Raw genomic sequence first — 14,607 nt, 5'->3', positions numbered from 1 at the left:
ACTGCTGAAAATTCACTTCAATCAATTTGAACATACAATAAATTAATTTCAACTCTTAGATAATAAAAATAAATTACTAAGTTTTTAAAAGCAAGGACTGAAGAGAATTGAAAAAAATGAATGAGGACTGAATTCTTACATGCGCAAATACAGGGAGATTCACTCGAAAGAGGCCCCGAATATTTTGCTGAAACTCCCGTTAGGATGAAGCAATCTAAACATAAAAATCATAATCATACATATCTTGTGATATATGTAATCGATTGCGTTTCATGCGATGCTGGAAGTGATCTCCGTTTTCTGACAGACACATGAAGGGGGACGGGGATCTGCACCCGGAACTTGCAAACGGAGGTAAAACGTCGCGACGGCTGTCCGGCGCCCCCCTCATCACTCCGACGCAGGGGTATCCTGGCTTGTTCGAAGCTCCAAATACTGAGCAGCTTATTGCACGCTGTTTTGTTCAGATTGCTTCATCCTAGTAAGAGTTATAACTGAACATTAGGGGCCTCTTTCGAGTGAATCTCGCTTTATAATTGCTACTAGATGAACTTGTTAGGGCATCTTATCAAACTGAATTTTCTTTCTCATATTCGTAACATTTCTACATATTCACATTGACTTTCTGACAGTTCTATATAGTTCAGAGGTCAGGCAGAACAACATTTCAGAAGCAAGTATTGCAAGTAGCATTGGTTCTGCGCTGTATATGAAACAGTTAACAAAGTTTTTGTATGTAAAATAGGACTTTTCAAAAACTGCCACACCCAATCATAGAATACATGTCATATAACACACACACACACACACACACACACGCTTGCTTAGGCTTCTTATAAGTCACTGTGTAGCACTTATCTTTCTGTTCTTACATGGTGAGCAATGCTAATGTTGATAAAACATTCAAGGTCAGGGTGTGTGTAACCTTTACCACCTCGGTCAATTTGAAATGACAACATTTCATTGTAAAGAATGCTTTATATAGTTAACAGATGCTGTAAACTACATTTGTATGAATCATAGGCTGTTCCAATGTATTTTAATGAGCCATCAGTCAGAGAATGTCTATATTGTATGTCAGTCACTGTTTTACTTGTACATTCCATATGACAATACAGAATTCACAATACACAGAATCCACATTCACAGAATTCGGCCACTAAACAGATGAGGATAAATTTGTGTTGGACATACATTTGAACAGCGTTCATTTGTCTCAAAAACTGGATAAGCTTTTTATTTTTACACTTTGTTTTCCCACAAATCTTTTCACACATCCCAACAGTGTATCCTTTCACACGCCTACAAAAGTAAAGAGAACTGATTTGCATGTAGTGCATTCTGGTAGACACTACAGCAGTTAGGGTGAGGCTACATTTGTGTTCACCACATTTTGAGTGCATTGTGGGATGTTATTAAAGAACTTTATTGCAAAAGTTATCAAAGGATATTAGGAACATCTGCAATATGATAAAGGGACCCGGATGAATCCAGAGCTGAGTTTTTAAATAAATACATTTTCTATTGGAAATTAGGCCTGTCTTTATGTCTATTGGCCAGTATGAGGTTATTATAAAGCACATTTCTGTGGAAATAAATGCTTTAATGGAAGGTATAGAGCACTGGGAAACTTGAACTTTTCTGTGAATCACTTTGTTCAGCTGCTGTGCGTGAGTGCACAGAACAAGACATACATTCTTAGATGATTAAGCAATAGAACACGAGAGGGAGTGTGTTATCGTGAAATAACATCGGCTATGATTTGGTCCATCATCACAGCCTTGATTTGTTATTTGCGATAACACACGACCTTGAGTCTTTGATTGCTTTGATGCAACAGTTAAATAAATAAAGTAAGAAATAAATAAATTGGGCCGTGAATGTGGAATTAAATATGTTTTAATGTTAGCAGTTGACCTGGGTCCTCTCTGTGTGGAGTTTGCATGTTCTCCCCGTGTTTGCGTGGGTTTCCTCCAGGTTCTCCGGTTTCCTCCCACAGTCCAAAGACATGCTAAATTGCCCCTAGGTGTGAGTGTGTGAGTGAATGTGTATGTCTGTCTGTCTGCCCTGTGATGGACTGGTGAGCTGTGTAGGGTGTATCCTGCCTTTCGCCCAATGACAGCTGGGAGAGGCTCCAGCACCCCCTCGACCCAGAAGGAGAAGCGGCTTAGAAGGTGTGTGTGTGTGTGTGTGTGTGTGTGTTAGCAGCAAGTAACTTGTTGCTACGTCAGAGTAACGAGCTCTGCTCACTTCAGTTCACTCGGCAGTTCATTCTCCAGCTCCTTACACTGAATTCCGAAACTGTCATCAGCACTGAGCAGCTTTTCAGTCGGCAGCTGTGACAGAACAACAGCTAAACAACCTGGAATTGAGTTGAATACCATTTGCTGAACATGTAGTCTGTTCTTCAGAGTCTCACCAAATCGGACTGAGCCATAACTGCTGCAATATCAGGTTTAGGTTCGTTTTGTCTATTTCTGCTTGATCAGTTTTAGTGTTGTTTTGTTCCAGCCAGTCTGTAAAGCATCTTACAGGTCATTTTGCTTGTTTTGTTCATTTCTGAACCATTTGTTTCATTTGATTCACTTCATTTCCAGGTTGTTTAGCTGTTCTTCTGTCACAGCTGCCGACTGAAAAGCTGCTCAGTGCTAATGACAGTTTGGGAATTCAGTGTAGTCTCATCTTCAGAGTCTGACCAAATCAGCTGTCGGTCAAATGTGACCTTAAAACACAGCTCCTACAGCTGTCAAACGTGTTGCTTAGCAACGGCATCTTAGCAGAGTGATACAGTGTTTGTAAAAAAAACCGTGACGTTATGGGGAAATAATTGCATGGTTAGAACTTCTCAACCAATCAGCTTGCGTGGCCGGAACTAACTGTTGTATAATAACAGCAACAACGATTTTAAAACATACATATTATAATAAAACAACAACAATATATTTTTTTTCAAAATGGAAACAGTAAAACATATTATTATTAATATTCATATTGATAATATTTAAATATTTTATTAGTAATTTCCTCTAGTATTTTTATTTGGATTTTTTATTTGCTATCACAGCTAGTAGTACGTAGAATAATAATAATAATAATAATAATAATAACAATAACTGTATATTTCAGAATTTAAAGATAAAATGTAGATTGAATTTACTACGTCTAATCTTAATAAAAGCAAAATCAAGGTACAGTTTATTATTTTATTATGATACTAATTATAATTATGATTTGTATTATTAGCAGTAGTTAGTTATTATTATTGATAATAATAATGATAATAATAATCATCATCATCGCCATCATAATCATAAGAATAATAATGAATGACATAACATTTTGTTTATTTATGCTTGTTTATTATTTTCCTCACACTGACTGTAGTGAGTGCTCTGTGTGCGTGTGTGTGCGTGTGTTTGTGTGTGTGAAAGCTGAGCGCTGAGTAGCTGAACAGCGCCAGCTGAAGGACCGTCGGGCCATTTCAATTTCTGCAATCCTCCAGACGGGAACGCGCCTGTTCCCGTGAGCGGGAGCGCGCACAGTAGCCACACAGAAGGAGAGGGAGGCAGCGGGAGCGCGAAGGACCAGCGGCAGCGCGGATACAAACGAAAAACGCTGAAAACCACCAGATAAAAAGCACCAAAGGGGATCCCCGCCGCTCCTCTGCGCGTGAACCACAGCGCGTTTACTGACAGAGGAGCCTCGAACCTTCATCCCCTGGTCTTCGTCATCCTCCCTTGCCAGCGGGCTGCGCAGAGCTAGGTGGTCCTGAGGATGAGGATGAAGGTGCTCGCGTGCTGCCTGTAGCTCCTGCATCTCCACCAAGCCTCAGATTGGATGGGAGGCGAGGCGAGGGGGGCTGCATTATTGATAGCTGCTGTTGGAGCGGGGCTTTAGGCTCGCGCGCTGTGGCCATGGCCGCTTCTCGCGCTGAGATGTGATCTCGGCCGCCTCGGTTGCTGCTGCTGTAGCTTCTGCGCGGAGAGCGGAGGAGGAGGAGGAGGAGGAAGAAGAAGAAGAAGAAGAAGAAGAAGAGAAAGAGGAGGAGGAGAAGAAGGAGGAAAAAGAGGAAGAAGAGAAAGAGGAGGAGGAGGAAGAAGAAAAGGAGGAGGAGGAGGAGGAAGAGGGGGCAATCTGACAGGATTGTATTCGTTCTTCTCGCTGTTGCGCCCAACGACTCGTTTCGTTTCCTCATCGGCTGTGATGTAAGATAGGCCACTGGTAAGAGGGCACGAGGGGTGATCGAGCCTCTGACTGACCATCATCAGCATCCAGCGGCGCTGCTGGTGAGGGGAGCAAGCAAGGGGGCAGATAGGGGGTGATAAAGAGAGGAGAGGTGAGGAGAGGAGAGGAGAGGACAGAAGGGGGGTAGAGAGAGGAGAAGAGCATCCGAGAGGGGGAGAAGAGAGAGAGAGAGAGAGAGAGAGAGAGAGAGAGAGAGAGAGAGAGACGCTCAGAGACACAAAGATGCTGCCCTCGCAAGAAGCCTCCAAGATCTACCATGACAACTACATGCGCAACTCGCGCGCCATCGGCGTGCTCTGGGCCATCTTCACCATCTGCTTCGCCATCATCAACGTGGTGGTCTTCATCCAGCCCTACTGGATCGGCGACAGCGTGAACACGCCGCAGGCCGGCTACTTCGGCCTCTTCCACTACTGCGTGGGCGAGGGCAGCTCGAACCGCGATCTCAAGTGCCAGGGCACATTCGCCGACTTCAGCTCCATCCCGTCGGGCGCATTCAAGGCGGCTTCCTTCTTCGTGCTGCTCTCCATGGTGCTGATACTCAGCTGCATCGCCTGCATGGTGCTCTTCTTCTTCTGCAACACGGCCACCGTGTACAAGACGTGCGCGTGGATGCAGCTGTTGTGCGGTGAGTGGCGGGAGAGGAGATGGTGGTGGTGGTTGTGGAGGGGGGCCTTTCTCTTTCTTTTGTTTTTGGACGGCTTTGGTGGGGTGGGTGATGGAAAGGTGGGGATGGGTGCAGCTGCTCGTATGTAAGGTGCTGTTGCCTGGTTTGGAAGGGATGTGTGATGTGTTGTGTTGTGTGTACACTGAGCTCTATATGGGGACCAAATGTCCCCATAATGATGGAAAACATAAGCATTTAGACGTTGTGGTGGTCCCTATTGTTGAAAAGCCCACAAAAAGGTGGGGTTCATTAGAAGTTAAAGAGCTGAAATATATGCTTTTGGTTCCTGATTTGGTTTAGCTCTGTTTTGGTTTAAGCATTTTTTAGCTACAGTAATACAGAAGTCAATGAAAATAGAGACCCCCCTTCATTTATTATAAACCTCAAAATGGACATTAAGTACAAGTTATTCATTTCTCAGTGTCAAGAAAAAAAGGCAGAAAACAGATAAAACAGATAATCAATAATTAAGTATAATATTTTTAGTTTTTCAAAGAATTCTGCAGGGATGTATTTCCACACCTCCAGAGTTCAGGCGTAGAAGTTGGTTCTCACAATCCAAGTCATCATAGATACATTGATGTTGAAGTCTGGACTCTGGGGTGGTCAGTCGACTGAGAGCACCAGCAGCTACTTTGTTTAATTTGCAAATTGTCTTCTTTGGTGTTTATTTTGCCCTTTCTTTTTTGTGCATTTTCTTTTCTCAGTAACAGTTTCTTGACAGCTACACATCCTTTCAGACCCACAGCACTAAATTGTCTTCTTGCAGTGAAAGGATGGACAGAAACCTCAGTGTTTTTTTTTTCAGAGCCAGGGCCTACCAACAGGCCTAAAGTCTGGGATATTAGGGGGTTAAGTACTATATATCTATTGGTGACAGTTTTGGAGGTCTAGCATGTCTTGCTTAGTTGTTTGGAGTCTCATTTTCTCTGAAGCCTTTAACCATCATTTTAAACTAATTTTATAAATATTATAAATAAACTCATTTTATAAAAAATGAATAACTTGTACTTAATGGCTGTTTTAGCAGGAAATCAAGGATGGTCTCTGACTTTTGTACAGTGCTGTTCTCACAGTGCTGTAGTTCATTTAACCCCTGAAATGCCCAGGGCCCAACAACAGGCCCAAAGTTTTATTTCACACTTCTATAACCTGAGAATAGCTCAGCCAGTTTGCACTGAAGTCCCTACTGAATAATAAGCCTTGATATGTAATAAGCCTGGGATTTTAAGAGGTTAAATGTCTGAGCCATTCATTTCTATCACTGTGATAACTTTTCAGATCCACAAAACCGCAATAACATCTTCATATGGAAGCCTAAAACATGTCCCATTTGTGTGTTCCATTGAGTTGAAAGATGAAAGATTTGACATAAAGATCAAAGAGCGGTTCAAATCTATAGGAGTAAATAGATCTCATTACACACACACACACACACACACACACACACATACACATATGCCTTCCTCTTAAAACCACTAATGATTGTTAATCATACACATCTTCAATTACCAAGAGACCAAGTGTAAATGAATGGGCTCCTAAAGCCCATTTGCTGCAATCCATGGCATACAGGACAATGTATGATGGCAGAAGTGAAAAGGAGTGTGTGAATTAAACTTTACAGTACTGCTGTAAGACTTGAAGTAGCACATACTGGCTTAAAGGGGAATTCCACAGATTTTTCAAAATTTCTGTGCAATAATGAAAGACATTCAGAGTGGTTTGGTGGTGAAATGGTCTGTTCTGTAGAAACTTTCACAGAGTTGTTCACAGAGGTGGTGACAGGAAATGTTACCATGCCAACTGAAATGTTACCAAAAGCAACCTAACAGAAAGTTATTACATGAAGGGGATATGAAAATGCTGACTGATGCCTGAGACATTGTTTTATGATTAGTTTAAGGTCAGCTTTTAGCATATTCCGCTCATGGGGGAGAGGTACATGTGTGTTGTTATATGGCAAAATAGTCCCCAAAAGAAAACATTTTTATTCAGATTTGCCACTGTTTTGCCATCATCAACACTGAATATAAAAGCTTAGAAGGCTTATATGTAGGTTCACTGGACATTTTGGATAGTGCATAAAATATCTGCATAGTAAACATTGTGACCCCTGGTTCCCACCACCACCAATGTAAATAAATCCAGGACTGCATGTTTCTCTACGACTCACCATTTCACATCAAACTTTCGCAGATCTCAACAACTACATTAAGCAGAAATTACGGTGGAATTCCCCTTCTATACATAATCTCTTTGTATGACAAAAAGACTGGACAGTTAACAGGTAAGACCAGACTGAAGGTGATTGTTTGCAAAGCACTTCCACACATAGCACCACCGAGGTGGAATTTGGCCATATTGTGTGGCGAAGTCATTTTGTTTCTTGTAAATTAAACATTAGAAGGATCGATGTTGTTTACTATGTATTATGTGGAATTTACTGCTGTAATCTAGATTGTCCAAACAACCAGTCAGACTCACTCTATTCACTTCCTAGACATTGCAGAAGTGATGACAGCTGGAACAGACATGACTGAAATGGTTCCATGAGCATGTGACTCTATCTTTGGAAGTGCTAAAGCACTAACCAGTTACACCATGTTTCTACTGCAGAAATGTGTAATTGTTTACTTTTATTTGCTGGTACTAAAACAATGCTCAGCTAATGCCAAACTCATGGAACAAAACATGGTTCTTGTCTGGTCATCTACACTATTCTGGCCAAACGTTTCCATCATTTCTTCTAAAATCAAAGGTATTAATAGAGAATTTGCCCTCCCTTTGCTGTGATAATAGCTTCTACTCTTTTGGAAAGGCTTTACACTAGATGCTGGCACATTGCTTTGAGGATTTAATTCATTCAGACACATGAGGTGAGCTACTAATGGTAGATGATTAGATCTGGATCATAAACACCATTTCAATGCTCCATCACTTCAGTTCTACATTACAGCCCAATACTGGGGGACTTTATGCTCCTCTAGCTGACACTCAGCATTGGGCATGGTGACCGTAGGCTCATGTCTGGCTGCTCTAGAGTGTTCCGTTCTATTCGACTTTGCTTTTCTATGGCGCTTTATAGCTGTTTCTTTTCTGTTGTTTTTCTATAGCTGTGCAACTGAACACCTGTGTCAGCAATGGGTGTATCTGAAAGTAGCTGAATTCATTAATTAGACAGTGTGTCTGGACACTTTTGGACACCGTGTATGCTCATTCCTTGGTTTCTGTTTTGGAGTCTTTTATTTTAAAAGTTGGACAGGAAATGGTGAATATAATGAGATTTCAATACTCCAGAGCATTAGTGTAAGTTTCTATAAGATAAGAGTGATATGATGAGGTGAAACATCAACACTCGAGTTGTTCTGTAGTCCTTCAAGTCACATCATATTTATTATAGAGGGAGAGAGAGAAATAGAAACTATTGAATGTTGCTTCTGATTCATGAAATAGTGTGATTGTTGCTTCTTCTCATTTCAAGCCAAATTCCTCTTGCACTTTCATCCAGGCGTGACCTTTGTGGAGTTTTCACGCGCTCCCTCGCTTTTGGAAAGGTCATCGTGCTTGTTTGTTTGAAATAAGATGTTTACATTAGTGTGGCCTTTAAAGTCATTCCAGCAGTGGTGATCGTGTTACGGTTGCCTTTACTGCACTCTGCCATTCAAGTCTGCATTTCTCCTTTTCTGTCTGTCTGTCTACATTGTTTGTCTCAAAGTCTGTAGACATCTGTTTAGCCATTGTTTCCTAGGGAAGGTTTTACACTACACTCTTAAAAAAGATGGTTCTTCAAGGGTTCTTTAGTAAATAAAAAGGTTTCATATAGAACCATGAACACTCAAAGAACCCTTTGCATGATTAAAGGGTTCTTTGCTGCGTGAAAGGGTTCTTCAGATTGATGAAGAATGTGCTATAGATGGTTCTATATAGAACCTTTTTGAAAAGGGCTCTATTTAGCACCAAGAAAGGGCTCCATTAAGAAAAGAAAAGAAACATTGCTGTGAGGATTTGATTGCATTCAGCCACAAGAGCATTAGTGGGGTTAGATGCTGATGTGATTTTTTGTTGTATGATTGGAAGCAAAAGGGTTAAAATCTTGCAACACTCAACAGAAATTATTCAGTCAGGATTTGTTTTCTGTGGTATCTGCTTGGATACAGCCAAGTGAGTTCTCCCATTGATTAGGACTTCAGGAGCTGGACTGAAGGCATAATTATGAAGTTAGAGGGACCAATCACAATGCCAGAACTCTTTACTGAAACAGCCACTGTAAAATTGCTATATACAAGATTAATAATGCATTAATATTTCTGCTTCAGTGCCAAACAAATCATGGAATGTCTTTTACAAACTATGTCCATGTTTAATTCAGAATGACCTAGTAGGAGCATTAGCAGAAATTCACATTATTATAGAAACGTTTTTCCTAGTTTTTGACATTTATGGCTGAAACTGAAGTCTTAGCTCTATTGTTGCATTTGCAGCAGATGAACACAACAAACTGTTATTCCATTGTTTTCTTTGGAGCAATGATGTAAAAGTCTGCCATCTATCTATCTATCTATCTATCTATCTATCTATCTATCTATCTATCTATCTATCTATCTATCTATCTATCTATCTATCTAATGTTCACTGCATGGCCAAAATAATGTGGACATTGCTCCTAATTACTGAGTTCAGGTGTTTAAGTCACACCCTTTGCTTAGAGGTGTATAAAATCAAACATATAGCCATGCAATCTCCATAGAGAAACACTGGTAGTAGAATGGATCAGACCAAAGAGCTCTTTGTCATAGGATGCTGTCTTTGCCACAAGTCAGTTCATCAAATTTCTGTCCTGCTAGACCCATCAGTGATATTATTGTATAACAAAAGTGTTTAGGAGGAACAGTTGAACCATGAAGCACTAGACCATGCAAACCTACAGAGTGCGGAACTATCTATCTATTTATTGATCTACCTGTCTGTCTATCTATTCATCCATCCATCCATCCATACATCCATCCATCCATCTGTCCACCCATCCATCTATCTGTCACTTCTGTTGCCCCACAGAGTTCCAAACTCTACAAGCATAGTCAGCACAAGAGCTGTGTATTGGGAGCTTTATGAAATGGGTTTCCTTGATGTCGACTGGATTGGTCTAAAGCACGCTGCCACTGGACTCTGGAGCAATGAAATTATTTTTTCTGGAGGGATGAATCATGCTTCACTATCTGGTAGATATATGGATGAATCTGGGTTCGCCAGATGCCAGGAGAATGCAACCTAGTGGAGTGCTTAGTGCCAACAGTAAAGTTTGGAGGAGGGATAATGGTCTGATGCTGTTTTTCAGGATTTGGCCTCTTAGTTTCAGTGAAGGGTAAAGTTAATGCTAGTGCATACAAAGACTTTTCAGACAATTATATGCTTCCAACTTTGTGGAGAAGACCATAAATCCATGGCTTGACAAGTTTGGTGAGGAGGAACTCTAGTGGCCTGAACAGGGCCCAGATCTCTGTCCCACTGACACTTATGGGATAAATTGAAATCACTTTCACTTGTGGACCAGGCCTTCTCGTCCAATATCAGTGCCTGACCTCATAAATTTTCTTTTGATCAAACAGATAAAAATTTCCATGGGGGAAATGAGCTCATATAGGTGTCATGGTCGGATGTCTACATACATTTGGTCATATAGTCTGTTTGACTATCTATCTATCTATCTATCTATCTATCTATCTATCTATCTATCTATCTGTCCGTCCGTCCGTCCGTCCGTCCGTCCGTCCGTCCGTCTGTCTGTCCGTCTGTCCGTCTGTCCATCCAACTCACCATCTCTCTCTCCTCTATGTGTTAGGTATGTTATCAGGTGTAGAGACTTTGAGATAGTGTTGTGTGTGGTTTATGTGGCCTGTGTTTGAGCTCAGCATGTGAAGGAGTGTGTGTGTGTGTGTGTGTATGTGTTACCGCTGCGTTAGCACCTTGTTCTCATTCCCTTCAGTAACACTAGCTCAGTTTGGCTCCCCTGCTTCTTTTAGCACTCTCACTTCTCCTCTTCTCTCTTGTTCTTTTCTTTTTTCAAGACAGAGACATTATCAGAGTTTGAAAGCAGCTGAGCTACCAGCAGATGTCCTGTAGTTAACTTTCATATGCAGTTGTTGCTCGTTTCCAGAACCAATTAAAAATAAAACAGCTATGTTAAAGCTTTCGTTGCATAAAACAAAAGTGGAATTTCTGTGTTCAGTTCAGAGTGCAGTTTGTGCCTTTCATATTTAGGTATAGTCCCTGCATAGGCATACTTTAACTAAATGGTTGAGGCCAAAACAAGAACATAGTTACCTCCTTACTGAAAAAACCCAATGAACTTTACAAATGGCTAGACTTACACACTCCTGGTCAGGGTGGCATGTAGGAGTGTGTTTGCAATCTACGCAGGGCGTGTGTGTTACAGTGTGATTATGAGCACAGCAGTGTGATCAGCCACAATCCCAGACCTGAATACAGATAAGACAGGTTTGCTGGATCAGGAGAAAAAAAACTGCATTGCTGACACTTTCTCTGATATATTGACAAACATTTTGAGAGCAGCCAGAACCCGAGCAAGAGAGCACTTTCTGTCTAATGACAGCTTTCTCTGATACTCAACAATACAAACATATCTACAGAGGGGTCAGCAGCGATAGTCAAACAAAACCTGTATACTTACAGTATTTATATCTGTAGATTTTATGAATGTTCTTTTAAAAATAAATATATACATACAAGAGCAGCAGAAGGAGCAGTGTGGATGTGTGAATGTACTATATATTCATTCATTCAGTCATTAATATTATTTTTGAATTTATATACATTGTCTGCATCACAGTGCATGTGAGATTTGACTTACAGTACTGGTCAGAGACCACTCCTCATTTATTTAATTTCCAGTCAAAATGGCCTAGTACACTGTGCAGAGTCAGGGAGAAACAGAAAACTATATTTTATAGAAATTATATAGGAGCCTCAGCAATTAATTAACTTAATAATAAATTAAGTCACATTTTCTTTTATTTACTGTGTTCTTCTCTTTGACGTTATTCTGTTGTTTTTTCAGGACATTACTTCCAGTTTTTCAAGGCAATCTGCAAGGATGTTTTCCATACTCCTAACGTTCAGTCTAGGAAGTTGCTTGCATTTTCTGCTTCTCACAGTCCAAGTACACATTCAATAATGTTTAGGTATTGGCTCTGTGATGAGCTGTCCATTGTTCTGAGAACACCAGCAGCTTCTTTCTCCTTTTTTGTCTATTTCCCTTTCTCAGTAACATCTTGACAGCTACATATCCTTTCAGACCCATAATGCTGAGTTGTCTTCTCACAGTGGAAGGATGGACAGAAGCACCTCTAGATTTGTTTTAGATCTGAAGTAAGTGTGGAGCTTGATTTTCTCCTCTGTCTCAAAGATGAAAGCTTTTAGCACTGTTTATGTGATAGTGACAGTTTTGGTGTACTGAAGTTGGGAATCTTTCATTGTATCTGTCATTTTTTTTACCTCAAGTTCTTGAAACGCCTGTTTTTTTAATTCACTTTCCTTTGACATTTCTCTTCTTTATGCAAGAGGATTGTAATATCTAATATCCTCAGATAGATCTCCTGAAAAACGAAACACTCATACTGAATGACACTCAGGGAAGAAAATTAGGGGAAAAAAGTATTGTTCTTGAATACAAGTTACAACAGTAATTATAATGATACAGTATGTAATGGTAATGTTTTCATACGTAACATATGAATGTTTCATTATTTATGCATACTATTATTTGTAACTTTACTGTTGTTATAATGTAATTCAATTAATACCTATTTCTTTAATTGATTTATTTTGGTCATAGCCAGTTCTCAGTGTTTCTCTTGATTGTTTTGGAGAACGAAGGCTGCAAACATTTCTTCAAATACATATGAAACCTGCTACCATCTTTAGCATTCGGCTCTGGTTCTCACTGCAATGCTATGCACAGCTTTTAGAGGTTGCTCTCTTGAGGGCAACAACAAGGTTAATCTAAGTAATTTCTCTTATTGCTATTTTACCTCTTCTTTTCCAGACTTAAATGAATCAAAAACAAATGCAGTTTAATATAAAGAGATTACAAGCACAATTGTATTACTTATATTAAAATGTGCTGTAAGAGCATTATAGTATTTGTCCATATAGTGAAGACACTGGGGCTGCAGATTAAAGTTGAATTTGAATGGGGAATTGAGGCCAGTAATCTAGCTGTTTTTCTGGTTGTAATCTGGGGTGGAGGATGTAATTTGTAGAGGCTCTTTTCGGCAAAAATCAGAATGAAAGGTTTGGTTTGTGGATGCCCAGAAAGCTCTTGACCCAAATGTTTATCACATGGCAAAAAGAGCACAATAGCCCCATTCTTTCAAAGGCTACTCCACTGGGGCCGAGGCCATGGTACTGCACATATAAGTGAGAGAGAGAGAGAGAGAGAGAAAGAGAGAGAGAAAGAGAGAGAGAGAGAGACATTTAAACATCAGTCTATATCATAAGGACGAAGGCAGTGTCCATTAGCCTGAATATGCTTCACTCTTTGCAGAAATATTTCCTTCCATAGCACATGTATCTAAATTCAGTAATATCAGGTGTTGTTCAAATTTCTCTCTTATGGTAAAAGCTCCCACCTTGCCTACCCATGATCCTCCTTTCTCCCTGAGGGGTTAAGCTTCCACCGATTCTACACTGCTGCATGCAAAGACAGCGTCAGCAGGAGATGAGCTCCAATATAAAGCTATTCTGCTCATACTACAGTGACCACACAGAGAGGAGAAAACAAAAGAACGAAAGTCACTGAATGAACGCTTGACTACAAACATGTCTGCATCCGCAGCAGCACAGGCTGCTGAAAAGGATGTGTTTGAACAGGGCCTCATAGAGGTCATCCAGTCAAAATGAATATTATTGAAGTAGCTGAAGAGGGGTGACTGTATATGGAGAGAGAGAGAGAGAGAGAGAGAGAGAGAGAGAGAGAGAGAGAGAGAGATGTAATGGGATTGGATGTAGATCTAATACTCTGGGCTCTGGTGGTGATGATAGTTTAATCAGCTTCTCTGGTACTGAACAGTGACTGTATTGCACTCAGCTGCCCTCCTCACACTCACCTATCTTTAGTCTTCCGTTCACAACTCTTCTTTTCACACTCAGTACTAGAACGGCCTGCTCGTCCTCCTGCACTTCCTGCTCAGGTTGCCCATTTGTCCTTCTCAGCTGGTTTTTCTCTCTGCCCCTCACTAAAGCTCCACTGTAGAGCCTCAAAGATAATATATAAATATATACAGTTGTATACAAACGTCTGTTCAGCCCTGACCAAATTACATATTTTTGATATTTGATTTATAAAAATAGAAAAAACTGTGGCATGTGCAAACATTCTACCTGTGTAATTTTTCCTGTGCCACCTGCTGCCACACACCCCCAAAACATAATCCGTATGTGCTCATGCTTAGTTGGCAAGACGTTCTTGTCATCAAATGCTGCTGTTTTTTTTCCTAAACATACTGTGCCATGGCAAGTACCAGCAAGAGCTGTGAGAGGCGGCATGAGGATGGCTAATGTGCCACTTCCCTTAATCCCTGCCTTGTGTTCTGTAGCAAGGCTACTGCAATACACCTGATGTTCAACCCTGGTGGCTGAGCTGCAGAGCAGGAGTAGTAACGGGAAGGTGGCAG

The 14,607-nt window shown here is 40.7% G+C and overlaps 1 protein-coding gene across 4 annotated transcripts in view; it reads left to right on the top strand.

Annotated features, from left to right (window-relative positions):
- Nucleotides 1-3,482: 3,482 nt before the first annotated feature.
- lhfpl4a (LHFPL tetraspan subfamily member 4a) overlaps nt 3,483-14,607 on the top strand; it is a 55,468-nt gene continuing 44,343 nt past the window's right edge. For 2 of the 4 annotated variants that reach the window (XM_017697889.2, XM_017697888.2), the window contains exon 1: nt 3,483-4,873. In XM_017697889.2, the coding sequence (XP_017553378.1) occupies nt 4,468-4,873 (406 nt within the window). In that variant the 5' untranslated portion in view covers nt 3,483-4,467. The remainder of the gene's footprint in view (nt 4,874-14,607) is intronic. The other 2 variants (XM_017697891.2, XM_017697890.2) reach the window with 1 other exon arrangement.

This window comes from Pygocentrus nattereri, chromosome 26, assembly GCF_015220715.1.
Source record: "Pygocentrus nattereri isolate fPygNat1 chromosome 26, fPygNat1.pri, whole genome shotgun sequence".
Classification (NCBI taxonomy): Eukaryota; Metazoa; Chordata; class Actinopteri; order Characiformes; family Serrasalmidae; genus Pygocentrus; species Pygocentrus nattereri.
The sequence above is the reverse complement of the archived record's forward strand: the minus strand, read 5'-3'. Positions and strand labels throughout refer to the sequence as shown.